Source organism: Scylla paramamosain, chromosome 11 (assembly GCF_035594125.1).
Source record: "Scylla paramamosain isolate STU-SP2022 chromosome 11, ASM3559412v1, whole genome shotgun sequence".
Lineage (NCBI taxonomy): Eukaryota > Metazoa > Arthropoda > Malacostraca > Decapoda > Portunidae > Scylla > Scylla paramamosain.
The window spans coordinates 16,017,164-16,035,913 of record NC_087161.1 but is presented as its reverse complement, the minus strand read 5'-3'; the positions used below and the strand labels follow the sequence as shown (position 1 = coordinate 16,035,913).

Below are 18,750 nucleotides of genomic sequence, written 5' to 3'. Positions count from 1 at the left end.
GGTTAGGTTAGGTTAGGTTAGGTTATAACCTAACCTAACCTAACCTAACCTAACCTAACCAGGCAGTTCACAAATTGCCTGAAAAAAATAAGTCACTTTACAAATTGTCTGGATTCAGGTATTGACTGTAACATATACAGGCATTGTAGGGCGGCCTTCCCTGTCGTTGGGTTGTTCTGATGTAATTTTGCAAGTTTTGTTTCTGAAAATGAGGGTTTGATTTTTTTTTTTTTTCTGCAGTGGTCGTATATTTAACTTAGTATCAAGAACTAGCTCACTTCACTGCAGTTTGTCATCGGGTAAATTACTAGATTAGCAGCGCGGCTCTCATTTCCTATTTTTATTTTTTTTTCGGCTTGTAACCCCTACAATGTTGGGGACCTGGTGGGAAAGCGGGGTTTTTGGGTAGGGAGCCAAAATAAGTCTAAATACCGCCTCTTACCTCCAAAAACAAGTAGGGAGCTGCCTGCTGCTAGTGTTATGATGACCGCCATGTTTACCTATCATGGTACTTGAATATCCACTTGTGTTTATACTTTACTATGCTACACTCATCCAAGGCTAGCAATTATTTTCTGCAATTAGTGTTCATACCTGTGGCAATATTCCCGATTGTGTTCCAGGAAATCATTGTGAGATGTCGGAAGTTGTAACTTTAAAACATTTAACTAATTAGCCATCAAATGAATAATAACCTTAAACTGTTGCACTGCGTTGTCGACATTTCCAAGAGTTCCCCAGACAGAGGCACCGCCCCGCCTGTCGACAACCTCAGCATAATGACGTGTTTTTACTCCCTCAGTGTCCACATTTCACGAGCTTCATTTTCGAATTGTATCGGTTGATATTAAATAGCGACTTCATGTTGCACTAAAAGACACTAACATTTAAATAATAATAACGATTGATTCATTGCGTGTTTTAAGACGAGCGAACTACCAAGAGCCATCTTATTACCTCTCACCCCATCACTAGCGCGTTGGAGGGGGAGTTGATGCCTCTCCCTCCCTCCCTCCCTCTCTTCTCGAAGACTGTCACGCAGCGGCAAGTATTCGTTGTGTTGTGAATATTGGCGTCAGTGTCACGGGGCGGCGTCGGTGTGGCAGGAAAGCAACACGTGGTGTAGGTAGGTAGGTACCGTGACGCGGCCGCTGCAGGTGAGGTCTGAAAACTGGTGGAAATAAAGCAGTATCTGTTGGGGTTGTTAGGTAATAATGGCGGGTTAAATAAAGGTGGCTTACTTCCACCCCTCCTCCCAAACCCCCTACTTTCACCACTTTTCCGTCCTCACTCCCCTCTAAATATTGGGGAGCTTTTAGAACGAGTGGTTGTCACCAGATGGCAGCACAGACACAAACTCTTCTCTCACATACAAGCAATATCAGATATACCTACAGATATACCCTATCCATGAAGCCCTCAAAAATATGTGGCCTCATGCTGGTCACCATCTTCTCTGTTGATAACACCGAGTGACTTCACATGCACTGAGGATCTTTGCAGGCTGCTGAGTGGTGGTGGTGGTTGCTGGTGTCCAGGTGTGGGAATACGTGTCAAGTCACCGACCCCTCCCAGCACTGGCCAAACTCTCTCTCTCTCTCTCTCTCTCTCTCTCTCTCTCTCTCTCTCTCTCTCTCTCTCTCTCTCTCTCTCTAGAGTGAAATAGTTATCCAAACAGCCTATTAAAGAGAGAGAGAGAGAGAGAGAGAGAGAGAGAGAGAGAGAGAGAGAGAGAGAGATTCAGATTCAGATTCAGATTCTTTATTCCACGAAAGTGGTTATTAAGTACATTATATTTCACATAGCTTTACATAAATATGGAGGTCATAAAACTAAACTGTAGATTGAAATATCTTAGTATACTACTAAATGATTAAATTGCAGAATGTTGTCATTAAAAAATATTAAGAGTATAAAATAATCATGGTAACTAAAATAGTATTTCTACACTAAAGTGCAATGTCTACCTCTAAGTAAAATAAAATACATGAATGTCCTTAAAATTATGTTTAAATGATAATAAGACCATAAAATGCTGGATAAAATATGGGTGTAAAGCTTCATCACTGTGCGTTTTCTAACCTATGTCTAAAATATTTATACAATATTTGCAGATTCGAAATGTTTCCTGAGGTTAGTCTTAAAACTGTTTAGATTTTGAGACAGGGTGATGGTGGATGGGAGTTGGTTCCACAACTTAGGACCCAACACAGTGAGGTCCCTGGCACCGCTGTCTGTTCTGGTCCGGGGAACATGCAAGTTGTTTCTTTGTCTAGTTTTACTGTTTGTCACATCATTTACAGTATTAAAAGATAAAAAGGATAGAAAGCCATCAGGATAACATCTTCGTAAAGTTTTATACATTGTTACGCAAATGTCAAACATATGTTTCTCCTTAACCCTGAGCCATTTAAGTTCTTTAAGGAAAGGTGATGCACGGTCATATTTCCTGCCACCTCCCACTGCTACTTTAGCTGCAAAGTTTTGAAGTTTCAGGGCCTTACACAGAAGAGTTTCGTTTGTTGATCCCCACACTTGAATGCAGTAATATATTGTGCTTAATGCAAGTGATTGAGTAACAAGAATTCGTGTGGGTTTATCAAAACATTTACTAATTCGATTTATATACATTAATATGCCTGTCACCTTCTTCTGTAACTCATTTAAATGAACATCAAACAACATATATTTATCAAAATACACCTAAATTCTTAACATGATAACTTGGAAGTATGTTCTCTCCATCAAAATGTATGGTAGTGTCAGGAGGAATCTTAGCTAGGAGTTGGCGATTGCCTAGGAAAATACATTGCGTTTTACTTGGATTTAAAAGTAGGCCATTACTCAGAAAATAGCGTTTTCATTGTCTTAGAGTTGTTTCAGCATCATTAATGAGTTGATGGATATTGTTAACTGTGCCTTCGTGTAATATTTGAGTATCATCCGCGTATTGTACTATGAAACCATTAACATGCTCTGACAGATCATTTACATAAATGCCGAACAATAGCGGGCCAAGAATTGAACCTTGTGGGACTCCATAGTTCACTTTCTGGTCTTTAGATATTGCCCCATTCAAGCGGACAGACATGGTTCTGTTGGTCAAATAATTATCTAACCAGAATTTACTTATGTTGAGCTTCTTGCATTTATTCAAAAGAATTTTGTGACTAACACTATTGAAAGCTTTGGATAAATCACACAAGGTTAATAGTGATATTTTTTTGTGATCCATATTATTGTATATTTTATTCGTAATGACAGTGAGAGCTGTTTCTGTTGATAGTCGAGGCCTAAAACCATGTTGGGAATTTGAAAGGAGTTTCTTGGTTTCTAAGTAGCATGCAAGTTGATGAGCAACAATTTTCTCTATTATTTTTGACACAATAGGTAACAATGATATAGGTCTGTAATTATTTACAATATTGGTATTACCGGATTTGAAAAGAGGCATGATTACTGCATGCTTCCATTGTGTGGGGTATATGCCTGTTACAAGGGAGGTGTTAATGATGCACGTCAGGTAGGCGGCAATGACATAAAGAGCATCCTGCAGGAATCGCAGTGATATACCATCAGATCCAACAGATCGGGTTTTGTTGAGGTGTTTAACTGTCAAAATAACCGTGTTAATGCTCACAGGTTCTGGTCTAAAGTGAAGTACAGGATTAGTATTAGAGTCATTAAGATTTATTGTTGAATTACTATTAGCTCCAAGTAATTCCTGTGAACGATTATAGGTCGTCTCACCAACACTGGAGAAGAAATTGTTGAATTCTTCTGCTTTTTCCTTTACATTATCAAAGTCATAAGTGTTAGACTCATTTTTTTGACAAGGAATAATTTCCTTAACAACTTGCCATATAGAAGAGGTTTTCCCTTTACAATCTATAATCTCTTTTTTATAGTAATTAGATTTAGTTTCACTAATCTTTGTCTTTACAAGATTCTTCTTTGTTTTATATACTTGTTGCAAGAAACTGTTCTGTCTGTCATCTTTGAGTCTAATTTGTGTTTCATCCCTGTCTTTGATTGCATTTCGTAACTCATCATTCATCCAGGGTGTTGGTGGTCTTTTCACAACTTTTGTCACCATCGGAGCGCACATATCCAGACAAAGGATAAAAACTTCGTTAAAAATAAAAACTTGCTTGTCAACGTCATCTGTTAAAAATATATCATTTAAACGATACACGTTATCAAGGAGGAGGGAGGAGAAGATGTCACTGGTGTAATAAGTCAGCTGTCTGAAGGTTTTGGTGACAGGGAGGCGCTTTGGTTTGCTGACTTTAACAGTAACAGAGATGAGGTCATGGTCTGCTATTACTTGGGGTACGACATTATTAGATGCAATACACTGAGGTGTGTTTGTAATGATAAGATCAAGGAGTGTAGAGGTCGAGGAAGTTATTCTTGTAGGTGTGTCTATAATTTGAGTTAGGCTGCTATTCTTAATAATCTTGCCAACTTTGTTTCCCTTCGAGAGCAGATCGTCATTAAAATCGCCTAAAATGAAAACCTTTTTGTTTTGCAGACACACCTGTTTGAAAACATCTTGAATGTATTCAAAAGACATAGCCAGCGCCTTAGGGTGACGGTACATACACCCAACTATAATTGAAGGAAATTTCTTACGTTGAATTTTAATCCAGACATCCTCCACTCCCTCCTGCTTTGGTACATCAATATTAATTAAGATAGGGTTTAAAACACTTTTTGCATATATACATGTTCCTGCTCCTCTTCCATTGTCATTTCTAAAAACCTTATAGTTAGGAAAATTTATAAAAATATCTGGAGTATGAGACGTTAACCAAGATTCACTCACGCATAAAACATCAATATTTCTCTCAATGACTAGTAATTTTACTTCGTCCAGACTAGAAAGTAATGACTGAGCATTGATGTGCTCAATGGTCAACTCATCCTTTTTTGGGTAAACAATGTGAGTATAAGCGGCGTCCCTCACTTCATGTCTAGCGGCTGTACCTTCTTCGCCAGAGAGAGAGAGAGAGACGAAGGGGAGGGAAGGCCCACAGCCAAAACGTGTGAATGGATTTACTTGATCCCCTTCCTTTGAGTGAACTGCCGCCCTTCGTATGGAAACTTTTACTTGTTAAGTTAATCCACCAAAGATTAGAAGATGTGGAAGGTTGAGTGGAAAAAGACCTGCCCTGGGCCCATCATTTTTGTGAGTGACTTTTACCAGAGACGAGGGTGTGAAAAAATTAGTTATCCATCTTGTCCTACCTGGTGATGAACTCTTTTAACTACTAGTACTTATCACATCTTTCCTGACTCCCAGACCATCATGAAGCATTTCTTTTCTTTCACAGCCATGTCTATGCACTATACTGGCTAGAAATTGCACAATCTGCTTCTTTAGTTGTTTCCTTTCTTGAATGTGCATATAAATGTTTTCAGCTGTGCATTCCATGCTGTGTAATGTTGTAGTGAATGGTTAAATTCTAGACTAAGTTGTGAGTCAAACATGTATCAAGCAGCAGGAGTATTAATGTGTGCGTTTTCCCTGCAGGTGGTAACACGGAGAGCAAGTGGAAGAAACCTTGGGAGACTTCCATGACTCAGGAACAATCACACCTCACTGGGAGCCTTGTGACTGATAGGTGGTTCAGGTGAGTACTGTATTTTGTTGGCACAATTGAGAATTCTCTGCCCAAAATTCCAAAATCTGAAAGTTTTTAATTGTCATGTCATGTAACAGAGGGAAAATTCCACAAAGTGGTGGAAAAGTTTGCACTGCAAAAAAAAAAAAAAAGAAAAAGAAAGAAAGAAATGATGAATTGTAAAGCCCACAGACCAAAGCTCTGATGCTTGACTTGCTGCAATGGGAGGCATCAAAAACTGGCAAGTTGTCATCACACACATGCTCTGAAGATGCGATGCTCAGTTTTTTAATCTGACTGTGTGCTGAGTGTATAACAGAGGTGATAGTGTCTGGCATGGAGGCATATATCTCTCACTTTTATTCTCGACCTAAACTTTCCAAACCTTGGTTCAACACGACCTGTTCTTGTGCTATACATGATAGAAAGGTGGCTTACACAAGGTATTTGAACCTTTCATCCCCAAAATCTCATATGCTTTATATTTCTTCCCGAAGTCATGCCACATCTGTTCTCCAGCTAGCCAAAAACTCCTTCATTAACAGAAAGTGTCAAAATCTTTCAAGATCTAACTACCCTCATGACTTCTGGCAACTAGCCAAAAAACATTTCCAATAACTTTGCTTCTTTTTTCTCTCCTTTATTTCAACCAGATGGCACCACTGCTATCACATCAGTCTGTAAAGCCGAACTCCTTGCTCAGACCTTTGCTAAAAAGTCTACCTTGGACGATTCAAGGCTTGTTCCTCTCTCTCCTCCACCCTCCTACTACTACTACTACTACTACTACTACCTATTAAAATTCATCGCAATGATGTTAAACCCTCGGAAGGCTTATGGACCTGATGGGGTCCCTCCTATTGTTCTCAAAAACTGTGCCTCCGTGCTTGCACCTTGCCTAGTCAAACTCAACTCTGTCTGTTAACATCTACCTTTCCTTCTTGCTGGAAGTTTGCCTACATTCAGCCTGTTCATAAAAAGTGTGACTGTTCTAATCCCTCAAACTATGTCTTGTTGATTTAATTTCCTGCCTATCTAAAGTTTTTGATTCTATCCTCAACAGAAAGATTCTTAAACATCTATCACTTTACAACCTTCTATCTGATCATTATGTATGGATTCTGTCAAGGCCACTCTACTGGTGATCTGGCTTTCCTTACTGAGTCTTGGTCATCCTCTTTTAGAGATTTTGGTGAAACTTTTGCTGTTGCCTTGGACATATCAAAAGCTTTTGATAGAGTCTGACACAAAGCTTTGATTTCCAAACTACCCTCCTATGGCTTCTATCCCTCTCTCTGTAACTTCATCTCAAGTTTCCTTTCTCACCGTTCTATTGCTGCTGTGGTAGACGGTCACTGTTCTTCTCCAAAATCTATTAACAGTGGTGTTCCTCAGGGTTCTGTCCTGTTACCCACTCTCTTATTATTCATTAATGACCTTCTAAACCAAACTTCTTGTCCTATCCACTCCTATGCTGATGATACCACCCTGCACTTTTGCACGTCTTTTCGTAGATGTCAAACCCTTCAGGAAGCAAACAGTTTATGCAGGGAAACCACAGAATGCCTGACTTCTGATCTTTCTAAAATTTCTGATTGGGGCAGAGCAAACTTGGTATTGTTCAATGCCTCAAAAACTCAATTCATTCATTTATCAACTCAACACAACCTTCCAGACAACTATCCCCTCTTCTTCAATGACTCAGCTGTCCCCCACGTCTACATTGAACACCCTTGGTCTCTCTTTTTCTTATTAATCTAAACTAGAAACTTCACATCTCATCTCTAGCTAAAATAGCTTCTATGAAGTTAGGTATTCTGAGATGTCTCCTCCAGTTTTTCTCACCCCCTCCCAGCTGCTAAATCTGTACAAGGGCCTTATCTGTCCATATATGGAGTATGCTTCACATGTCTTGGTGGCTTCCATTCATACTGCTCTTTTAGACATGGTGGAATCAGAAGCTTTTTGTCGTCAGCTCTCCTCTAACTGACTGTCTTCAGCCTCTCTCTCATCGCCACAATGTTGCATCTCTAGCTGTCTTCTACCGCTATTTTCATGCTAACTGCTCTTCTGATCCTGTTAACTGCATGCCTCCCCTCCTCCTGCGGCCTTGCTGCACAAGACTTTCTTCTTTCTCTCACCCCATATTCTGTCCACCTCTCTAATGCAAGAGTTAACCAGCATTCTCAATCATTCATTCCTTTGGTAAACTCTGGAATTCCCTGCCTGCTTCTGTATTTCCACCTTCCTATGACTTGAATTCCTTCAAGAGGGAGGTTTCAAAATGCTTATCTTTCAATTTTTGACTACTGCTTTGGACCCTTTTATGGGACGGGCATCTCAGTGGGCATTTTTTTTATTGGATTTTTTTTGTTGCCCTTGGCCAGTGTCCCTCCTACATAAAAATAAAAAAAATAAAAAAAACTTTTGGGGAACATTGCCAAAAACTTTTTCAGATGTAAATACACACAGTTTGCCCATCCATCCCTCTCCTGTGTTATGTCAGTCACTCTTGAATAGAAGTTCATCAGGTTGGTTACATATGATTGCTTTTTGTTTAAAGCTGTACTGTTTTTCTGTTATATATATTGTGTCTTTCTACAACTTCTGTCCGGTGCTTCTCTCAGTTTTTCACAGACCTTCCATACTGTGCTGGTAAGTGATACTGGTCTACAGTCTAGTGGCTCTTCTTTCTTTCCACTTTTATAAACTGGCACAATGCACATTTTCTTGCATTCCTCGGGCACTCTTCCCGTTGATGGTGAGCACTTCATTATGTCATGTGCTGGTTCACTCCATCTGGTCCTGTTGCTTTTCTCTTTTCCAGTTCCTCCATCATTCTATAAACTACTTCTTTCATTGCTGTAGTTTCCCACATTTGCTTTTCTGTCTTCTTGTCTTGTGGTTCTTTAAATTCTGATTCTTCTGTCAAAACTTGCTGGTACTTTTTGTTTAGCAATTCAGTTAGCAATTCAATCAGTCGTGTCTTTTGGTTCTTCATATGTTTCATGTCCATCCTTCAACCTTTCTATTTTTTTCTTTTAGTTTATTTTTTTTCTATTTATGAATCTAGAACAGTTTTGGTTCTTCCTTGCACTTCACAATTAAATCCTTTTCTTATCCTTTCTCTTCCTCTCGCCTTATTTTCACATATTTATTTCTTGCTATCTTAAAGTCCTCTTTATTTGTTTGATTTCCATTTCTTTTCATTGTTATACATGCTTGGCCTCTTGTTTTCTTTGCTGTTCCACTTCTTGCATTGAACCACGCTTGTCTTCCTCTTTCTTTAGGTTTGTACACTGGGACACATGTATTCACTGCTGCCTCATCTAGTTCCATAAAAATGCCATGCTCATCTTGCACCTCATTTACTCTCTTCAGCTTTCTCCAGTCCATTGGCTCAAACAGTCTCTTAAGATGCTCTGTATTCACTGTGCCATATTTTCTCCTGTTTTCTTTGTGTGCTTCATCCTCTTCGCTGACGTCACCGTTGGCCTCTCTTTCCATTGGTGCATGGTCACTTTTTTCCGAGGGACAAGCATGTCTTGATTCTTTAGTTGGGTGGATTCCTTTCATTAATGTTTGGCCAAGTCTTGTTGGTTTGTCGTCTCCCCTCTATCTTGTATTTTCAGTCACCCATTGCATCACTGTGTTTTCCATAGTCACCTTCAGAAGTTTTTCTCCACGTGCAGTCTCGTTTCCTCCTGCTTCGAACGTTTCCTGGTTCATTTCTTAGCAGTTGAAGTCACCAACCAATAATTCTCATTTACTGTTTTTGATTAATTTACTTAAGTACTGAATGGTATCTTCTGTTACTTTCTCACGGTCTTCCTTGCTCCAAGAGTTTGTTTTGGGTTGTATATGGGTTTTTTTTTTTTTTTTTTACGTAGGAAGGACACTGGCCAAGGGCAACAGAAATCTAATAAAAAAAAATGCCCACTGAAATGCCAGTCCCATAAAACAGTCAAAGCAGTGGTCAAAAATTGATCAATAAGTGTCTTGAAACCTCCCTCTTGAAGGAATTCAAGTCATAGGAAGGTGGAAATACAGAAGCAGGCAAGGAGTTCCAGAGTTTACCAGAGAAAGGGAAGAATGATTGAGAATACTGGTTAACTCTTGCGTTAGAGAGGTGGGACTCTTGCGTTAGAGAGGTGGACAGAACAGGGGTGAGAGAAAGAAGAAAGTCTTGTGCAGCGAGGCTGCAGAAGGAGGGGAGGCATGCAGTTAGCAAGATCAGAAGATCAATTAGCATGAAAATAGCGGTAGAAGACAGCTAGATATGCAATATTGCAGCGGTGAGAGAGAGGCTGAAGACAGTCAGTTAGAGGAGAGGAGTTGATGAGATGAAAAGCTTTTGATTCCACCCTGTCTAGAAGAGCAGTATGAGTGGAACTCCCCCAGACATGTGAAGCATACTCCATACATGGACGGATAAGACCCTTGTACAGAGTTAGCAGCTGGGTGGGTGAGAAAAACTGGTGGAGACGTCTCAGAACACCTAACTTCATAGAAGCTGTTTTAGGTAGAGATGAGATGTGAAGTTTCCAATTCAGATTATAAGTAAAGGACAGACCGAGGATGTTCAATGTAGAAGAGGGGGACAGTTGAGTGTCATTGAAGAAGAGGGGATAGTTGTCTGGAAGGTTGTGTTGAGTTGATAGATGGAGGAATTGAGTTTTTGAGGCATTGAACAATACCAAGTTTGCTCTGCCCCAATCAGAAATTTTAGAAAGATCAGAAGTCAGAAGTGTTATTACCATCAAGTTAACACTTACCATTTCTGCTTTTCCTTCCCCATATTTCATTATTTTTGTCTTCATCTCATTTCTTGTCATTATCATTACACCTCCTTCTCCTTTGGCAGTCCTGTCTCTTCCCCTAATATTGCAGTTATTGTTAGTCTGGTTTTCTTCTTTTAGCTCTGTTGCTGCTAAACATGCTGCCTTTGGGTTTGTCTCTTTTAAATAGTTTTGATGTTCAGTTTTCTGTGTATCTACGTTGGCACGCGTCACAGTTTGTTATTCGTTTGTGCTGTTTTTCTCTACTTTATTTTCATTCATTTTACTTTAGGTACCATTTCTTCACTCTGTCTCCCAAAAGTGTCAAGAAAAATGTAGTTTATTCTTCTGTTGTTGATTCATTTTTCTCTTTTGTTTTTCAATTTTTTTTCCATTCTTCATTTGTGTTGTTGTTAGTGCATATATCCTTGCAATGTTCTTATCTTAGTTTGGATGTTCTTTGTAGTACTTGTTGTGTTTCCTAATTTTATAATATTCCTCTTTGTATGAGGAGACCACACCACTGCCTCATATTCCAGCCTTGGTCTTATCTTGGAAATCAACACCTTTTTTATCATTCCTTCATCCAAATATGAGAATGCCATTCTTACTCTTTTTAACAAATTCATCATCTCTCCAGTAATTTTATTAGTGTGTCTGTCCGAAGTCAAATTTTCAGTGACTGTTACTCCTAAATCCACTTCCTCTTTTGATTTTTTTTAACCATACCATCCATATCATAATAATATTGTATATTGTATTGTCTTACCAAACTCTATTACTTTACATTTACTTAAATGGAATTCCATTTGCCAATATTTACTCCATCTTATTTGAATCTTCTTGCAGTACCATACAGTCATTTACATTTTCTACCCTTCTCATCAGCTTAGCATCATCTGCAAATTAGTTCATATAACTATTTCTTTGTTTGTTATTTACATGTATTACAAACATTATTGGTCCCAACACTGACCCCTATGGGACACCACTAGTTCCTTTCAGCCAAGATGAATTTGTGTGTGTGTGTGTGTGTGTGTGTGCACACCTTGTCTGGGCTGCCCCATGTGGGATTGGGGGAGTCAGGGACTGCTGTGTACCAGAGACAAGGGTGTGAGGAGACCAGCTATCCATCTTGTGCTGCTTTTTGTTCATCCTCATTGCTATTTCCCAAACCATTCTGAAGCATGTGTATTCTTCCACAGGCATCCCCACACACTATACTGGCTGGGAGTTGCACAGTCTGCTTTTAATCCTTTTCTTTTCATGGATGTGCACGTAAATGATTTGTGCTGTGCCTTCTGTGCTGTGAAGTGCTGTGTTTATCTCTGAACTGAGAAGCATACTCATTCATACTTATGTGCTGCATCTCTGCTGCATTTCAGAGGCTCTAGTTGAAGTTGTAAGAGTTTCTAAGTGACAGATTAACAATGTTTCCACCTTACTAACAGGAGAAGCAGCCTTAGGGACATGGCTGATCATGTGTGTGGCTTTGGAAAATATTCATGGTAGGAAGGAAGAGTATTTCTGAATGTGGGCCCTTTTTGATAAGTTACACAGGTATCTAGAGGTGTGCTTATAGTTCAAGTGAGAGATTAACAATATTTCTAACTCATTAACAGGAGAAACAGTCTTGGGAACCCATCAGATTGTCTCTGTGGCCTTGGAAGATAGTCTTAGTAAGAAAGCTGAGGGTTTGTGAATGTGGACCTGACTTGTGAGTTGAGTGTGATGCCCATAATGTGACAGGAACACTGATGTGTGTGTCCCCCTGCAGGTGATGTCACAGAGAGCAAGTAGAAGAAAACCTGGGAGACTTGCTTAACTCAAGAGCAAGAGCCGCACCTCACCGGGGCTCTGCAATGTGTGGCAGCGACTGCAGGAATCAACACTTCGGTTTGTCAGCACACAGTTTCAGCAACCTTGTTCATCAGACTGTTGGTGAAAGGTGATCACTATGAAAGAGGTCAAGGTGTGTGTGTGTGTGTGTGTGTGTGTGTGTGTGTGTGTGTGTGTGTGTGTGTGTGTGTGTGTGTGTGTGTGTGTGTGTGTGTGTGTGTGTGTTTACCTAGTTGTCATATACAGGAGGGGGGGGCTATGGTGGTGGTGTCCCATCTCTGTGTCTGGTGGTGTCTGACTCAGCCATAAATTCCTGCATCACTTCTGCACACACACACACACACACACACACACACACACACACACACACACACACACACACACACACACACACACACACACACACACACACACACACACACACACACACACACACACACCTTTCTCATCAGTCCATCCATGCAGCTACTGGTGTGTGGGGAAAGGTGGCATGTGTGTCTTGTGATGAAGTTGAATAATATATTTTGTTGTCTTGAAAGATTTCATTCAGTTTAAAATTCCCCTGTTGCAACAATTGCTGTACCTACTTTCCAACAGTTTCATGAGTGTATATGTACATCACATCAGCAATGAAGCATCAAGCTTTTAGATTTTGTTTGCAATAGTCATGTATGAATTGTCCTGATGAAATAGCTGTACAACACTCTGGTGGCAGGTGATTGTGAGTAGTGCCATCCAGCCACCACCTGGGCTGTGTCTCTGCCTGTCACGCCTGCACCATGAAGGAGCGCATGGAGGTGCTCTGGGGAGCCACAGTAGTACTTGTGACGTTTGGCCTTCTCAGGTTTTAGTGTGCCATTGTCTCGGCTTGCTTTAGCAGCCTGGAGTGGAGATTGATAGGATTTTCAAGAGTGTTTTCGTGATTCTAGTGATTGTTGTAATGTTGTTAACCCCTTGTTTGTGCAAGGCCTCATTTGTGAGTGTTTCATTCTTGGTGGTTACTTTTAGCAAGCTGTAGTGGAGGTCAGTGGGAGTTTGAAGTGTTGTCATGATTCAAGAGGTAGTTTGTTGAGGCTGCTACACCATCAGTGAGACAAGCACCCTTCAGAACCTTGCTGATTGTCTCTCTGACCTCTGAAGGTACCTCTGATGAGAGGACAAAGCACTTAAGAATGCGAACCTCGGCCCCAACATGTCTCCCTCGTGTGTGTATGTAAAAGAGGAGACCTGCACCACCTTGATGTGTGTCCTGTAGTGCAGTGAAGTATGGAATGGGACTCCTTGTATGTGTGTGTGTGTGTGTGTGTGTGTGTGTGTGTGTGTGTGTGTGTGTGTGTGTGTGTGTGATAGATGGCTCTTAGATATGAGTGTGTCCCAGTGAATTGTGGAGTGCAATTCTTTCTTTTCTGTCTGTGTTAGAGGACTCATGCTGCACACTATAACATCCCAGGGCATTGTGCAATGAAACTACTACTTTTAAGCATTGTCAGTTTCCTCACTACTCTTATTACACTGTTTCTCTTTCAGACTCCACAGACCGACTGGGAGACATGACGTCAGTGCCACCACGCAGGGAGTAAAACCAAGAGGAGGAAGAGGAGCATTCATGAGACATCAGCTGGTCAGCAGTCCATTCAGGTGTGCTTTTCATTACATCATTATTTGTCCATAATTTCCCTTCTGGGGTTGGACAGCCCATGAGTATCTCCCACTTGCAGCTGTAGACAATTTCTTCCTTACTGTTGAGTGTTGTCATGCCTTCCTCCACACACCATCTCAAGATCTTCCCAGTGGTTTCCTTCCAAGTACTCTAATGCTCTTCTCAGTTTGTGGCCCTGATTTGTAAGTGCCAGGAAGACCATGGTGAAGGCAGACCACAAACCTTCCATTGGAAATGAGTGGTGAACGGCAGTGAAAATATGGCAGTATCTGATTCTTTGCACCAAAACACAGTGTGCTTATTAACAGATTTATTCACTGTTCACTCATTTGCTCATCTCTAAAGGAGTGAAGAGTGTGCACTGAAGTAAGTATTGTAACTGGTGTGTGTGTGTGTGTGTGTGTGTGTGTGTGTGTGTGTGTGTGTGTGTGTGTCTGGTGATGGAGTTCAATATCAGGGTTGTCGTCTTGAAAGATTTCATAAAAGTACTGAATCTGATTTGGAATTCATGTTGCAACAAAAACTCTCCCTTCTTTGCAACAGTTTCACAACAGGAAGTGAAGGATGAAGCATGAAGGTTTTAGGCCAAAATGAACAGACAGCAATCAGGAATGACACGTCCAGCAAAACCGGCAACACAGCAGTGAGTGTGCATGCTGGTACGTCAGGTCAGGGGTGAAGTGTTTGGATTGTGGGCTAAAATGGCTTGCTTATACATGAATATCTTTCACACTGGAGGAGCTGGGGTGTGTGTGTGTGTGTGTGTCAGGGGTGTTTGGGTGTTGATAGGCTTGTTTGTAGGTGTTTCCACCTGCTTATCATCCATTTTAGTTGTTCTTCGCTCTTTCATCTTCCCTCTGTCATTCATTTTATCTATTTTTCATTATTAGTGTACAGTCTTTGCCTCTGTCACCTCCTCTAATATTTATCCAGCCCTTCCTTGTCTCTGCATATCTAGTCCTTTGCCTCTATCACCTCTTGTCTAATATTTATCCAGCCCTTCCTTATCTCTGTATATCTAGTCCATTGCTTCTATCACCTCTTCTGTCTAATATTTATCCAGTCCTTCACTTCCTGCCTTTAGTTAGCATACACTCCTCACCTCTTCTGCTGTCTATATTCACCCAGTCCTTCCATCCACACACCACAGGAATCTAAATTAACACACATTTTCCAATATTCTTCCTTTCATTAACCCCTCACTGTATTTCCAGAGTGAATACTTTCCAGACCATCCAGTCATTTGTACTGTTTGGGAATGGGAAGTCTTTAATGAACTCTTGCTTGAACAGAAAATGTTGCAAAATTTCTCGCAGGGACTGACCAGGTTCCTCTCTTAGGCATGGAGAGAGAGAGAGAGAGAGAGAGAGAGAGAGAGAGAGAGAGAGAGAGAGAGAGAGAGAGAGAGAGAGAGAGAGAGAGGTATATTTGTGAGAGGCTGTGGGGAGTGACTGGGTTTGTCAACATACTGTGGGAGACATACTGTGGGTCTGTGGATTGTGGGAGAGAGAGAGAGAGAGAGAGAGAGAGAGAGAGAGAGAGAGAGAGAGAGAGAGAGAGAGAGAGAGAGAGAGAGAGAGAGAAAGGGGGGCAGGGGGGAGGATTTATTTTTCTTTTATTTATCTTTTCTATCTTTCTCTCATTTCTTCTTTTTTTCTTCCTCTTCTATTATCCTCATTCTTCTCTCATGTCCTCTTCCTTCTTTGTTGTCTTCTCTCTCTCTCTTTCTCTTTCTTCCCTCCTTATTATCATCTATCTTCTCCTCTTCCTTCTTTCTATCACTTCTGGAAAAAAACAATGCAAATATAAATAATACATTTTGAACATAATAATAATAATGATAATTAATTCTCACAATCAGTAACTCTCTCTCTCTCTCTCTCTCTCTCTCTCTCTCTCTCTCTCTCTCTCTCTCTCTCTCTCTCTCTCTCTCCTTTATTTCATCCTTCTCATGTCCCCCTCTTCTCTTCCTTCCTTCCTTTCTTATATTCTTCCTCCTCTTTTCTTTGTCTCTTCTGTCAGTCATTCCTCTGAAATATGAATAAATTTAGAATAATAGTAATAAATTTAATAGAAATAATTTCTTGTATTCTCTCTCCTACACATACGCAAAATTCTCTCTTAATAGAAATAATTTCTTGTATTCTCTCTCCTACACACACACAAAATTCTCTCTCTCTCTCTCTCTCTCTCTCTCTCTCTCTCTCTCTCTCTCTCTCTCTCTCTCTCTCTCTCTCTCTCTCTCTCTCTCTCTCTCTCTCTCTCTCTCTCTCTCTCTCTACAAAACCCCTTCTTTTACTCTCACATACTTAAAAACTCCCTCCCACTACTCACTCAAACTGATTCTCTTAGACACACACACACACACACACACACACCCAGGCTTCCAGGTTGATAATCCAAAAGCCAGCAGATGACAGCTTCCTTCCAGCACACACTTGTATCGCCCAACTTGACCTGCCTGAATACAAGCTGATACAGTCCATGCAGCAGAGTAAAGTTTGAATGAACCTTTTTTTGTTGTTATAACTTGTGGTGTGGTCCAGCAGTCTTCCTTTTCCCACTTTTTAAGAGGGGAGAGAAAGAATGGTGGATGACACCACTTGTAAGGAAGACACAAGTTACTATAGTTTAGATGTACTAAAAGTTTTTGCACACTAAATGTTTATTACTGAAAAGCTTTATATATATATATATATATATATATATATATATATATATATATATATATATATATATATATATATATATATATATATAGAGAGAGAGAGAGAGAGAGAGAGAGAGAGAGAGAGAGAGAGAGAGAGAGAGAGAGAGAGAGAGAGAGAGAGAGAGAGAGAGAGAGAGAGAGAGAGTGTGGTCCCTCTTGTTTCAGTTTGGCAATAGGTTTGAACTGGTACCATCACCCAAACTGGCACATCAGATCCACTTTTGGTGCGCCACTCACTGACGTAACAGAATGGTGTTGATCCAGTTTGTTGTCCATGTGCATTGTTTGATTTTTGTGAACCTCCCAACAGCCATCTTACTGTTTTTTTGCTGCAATTAACCACATCTTTGGTGTTTGTCCCCAGGAGTGCAGCCTCTACAAGTGGTGGAGGGCATGGACACTTGGATATGGATGACACTGGTTTGGGTGCCAAATATTAATAGTGCACCTACACAATTACCACACTCGCTCCTCTCACCAGGCTTAACTATAAATAATTAAAGGTAAATAACATCTGTCATCTATTATCTATTGTATTCTATATTGCTGTTAATGTTTCATGTATAATGTCTTTGCTTTCAAATGCAAGTCAAAAGGGTGAACCCCATTTATAGTACTATTCACGTTTGGCAAATTTCACTTTTGACATTGGTTTGGCTACACTAATTGAACTGCTAACAGTGAGGGACTACTGTAAATGTAGTAATAATTATAATAATAATAATAATAATAATAATAATAAAAAGTAATGATAAAGTGCAAGACATGTTCATTAACGCAATTATTTTCTCCAACATGGAGGAGTGAGTGAGGAGGCACATCTGTCAGTGATTAGGGAATGCAAATGATGATGTTCCAAGGACATCACCCTGTCCTGGGCCATGACATGAGAGAGAAGAGGAAAAAAGGACTCTCTCTCTCTCTCTCTCTCTCTCTCTCTCTCTCTCTCTCTCTCTCTCTCTCTCTCTCTCTCTCTCTCTCTCTCTCTCTCAGAGTTTCCATAACACCAAACTACTCTGGTGTTAATTTCATGAGTTGCTGAATAATAGAAATGGGAATGTTAGTTCAATGCATTTAGCTCTGAGTATGAAAGAATGACAAGAAAGAATGCAGAGGACACTAGAACACATGCACAGAAAACTGAAAGATTTTTAAACTTTTGAATAGGTATAGGAAAAAAAAAAAAAAAACTGCAAAATCAGTGTCTCCTTAAAACAACACATGACAGCAATGATAACTTACACAACAATAATGCTTGATGAAGACTATATTTCCAACACAGATTTATGACAACATTTGGCAAAGCTGTGCACTGTTTACTTGTGTTAAAACTATGCTATGATTTGAGAGGAAAGTTGGTTAGTCATTATAGGGTTAAGATGATATAAGGGTGTTTATTTTAGCTAATTTCCAATGACTCCTAATATAAGATTAAAACTTTAATGATTAAGTAACTATTTCATTGTTTACATTAATTTACACCAAAATTTCGCAACTACAACCTCAGGGATGTTTAGTTAATCCAATTTTGTTCACAACTACTACATTTTTTCCAGTGGTTTACCCATAGTACAACACAAACAACTACAATATCATTCATGCTATTTCATTCCAAAAAAAATTCACAACTATGTACATGATCTAGTTTACAATAAAAGGATTTTGAACAATAGTTTCCCCATTAATCAACCCTAATTTTTTTCCAGCTACAAAGAACAATTCAACTACAATACCATTCATGCTATTTCATCCATTTGAAACTTCACATGCATGTGATTTACAGTACTTTACCAAAAAAAAATTAAGATCAACAATGTTCCCATCAATCAACCCTAAAACTTTCCCACCTACAATCTGACAATTGGAGTCACCAGTTTTAAATGTCAATAGTTATCCAAGATTGAATTTATGCCTTCCAATCCTCTGTGGGTCTTGGAGGCATCCATGAGTCTCACTGTTCTCCTGAGAGCAGTGCAGGAGGTTGCCTTCAACATAAACCTTCTTGACAAAGTACTTGGATGACTTGTTGCAGCTTTGCTCTTTTCTGAAGGTAACTGCAGCCTTCAACTCAAGGCACAGCTTCTCCAAGGCACCCATCATACTGTACTTTATTAGCCCAGTGATCTGTGGAGAATA

The 18,750-nt window shown here is 39.9% G+C and overlaps 1 protein-coding gene and 1 long non-coding RNA gene across 2 annotated transcripts in view; one reads left to right on the top strand and one right to left on the bottom strand.

The window, feature by feature from the left end:
* LOC135104620 (uncharacterized) overlaps nt 1–17,371 on the top strand; it is an 84,638-nt gene extending 67,267 nt beyond the window's left edge. The window contains exons 4-5 of the mRNA XM_064012151.1: nt 5,537–5,636; nt 16,979–17,371. Of these exons, the coding sequence (XP_063868221.1) occupies nt 5,537–5,636; nt 16,979–17,054 (176 nt within the window). The 3' untranslated portion in view covers nt 17,055–17,371. The remainder of the gene's footprint in view (nt 1–5,536; nt 5,637–16,978) is intronic.
* Nucleotides 15,074–16,578, bottom strand: LOC135104990 (uncharacterized). The gene is made up of 2 exons (XR_010270663.1): nt 16,283–16,578; nt 15,074–15,688 (listed from the first exon to the last, which is right to left on the bottom strand). It is a non-coding gene; the product is annotated as an uncharacterized LOC135104990 (long non-coding RNA).
* Nucleotides 17,372–18,750: the final 1,379 nt, after the last annotated feature.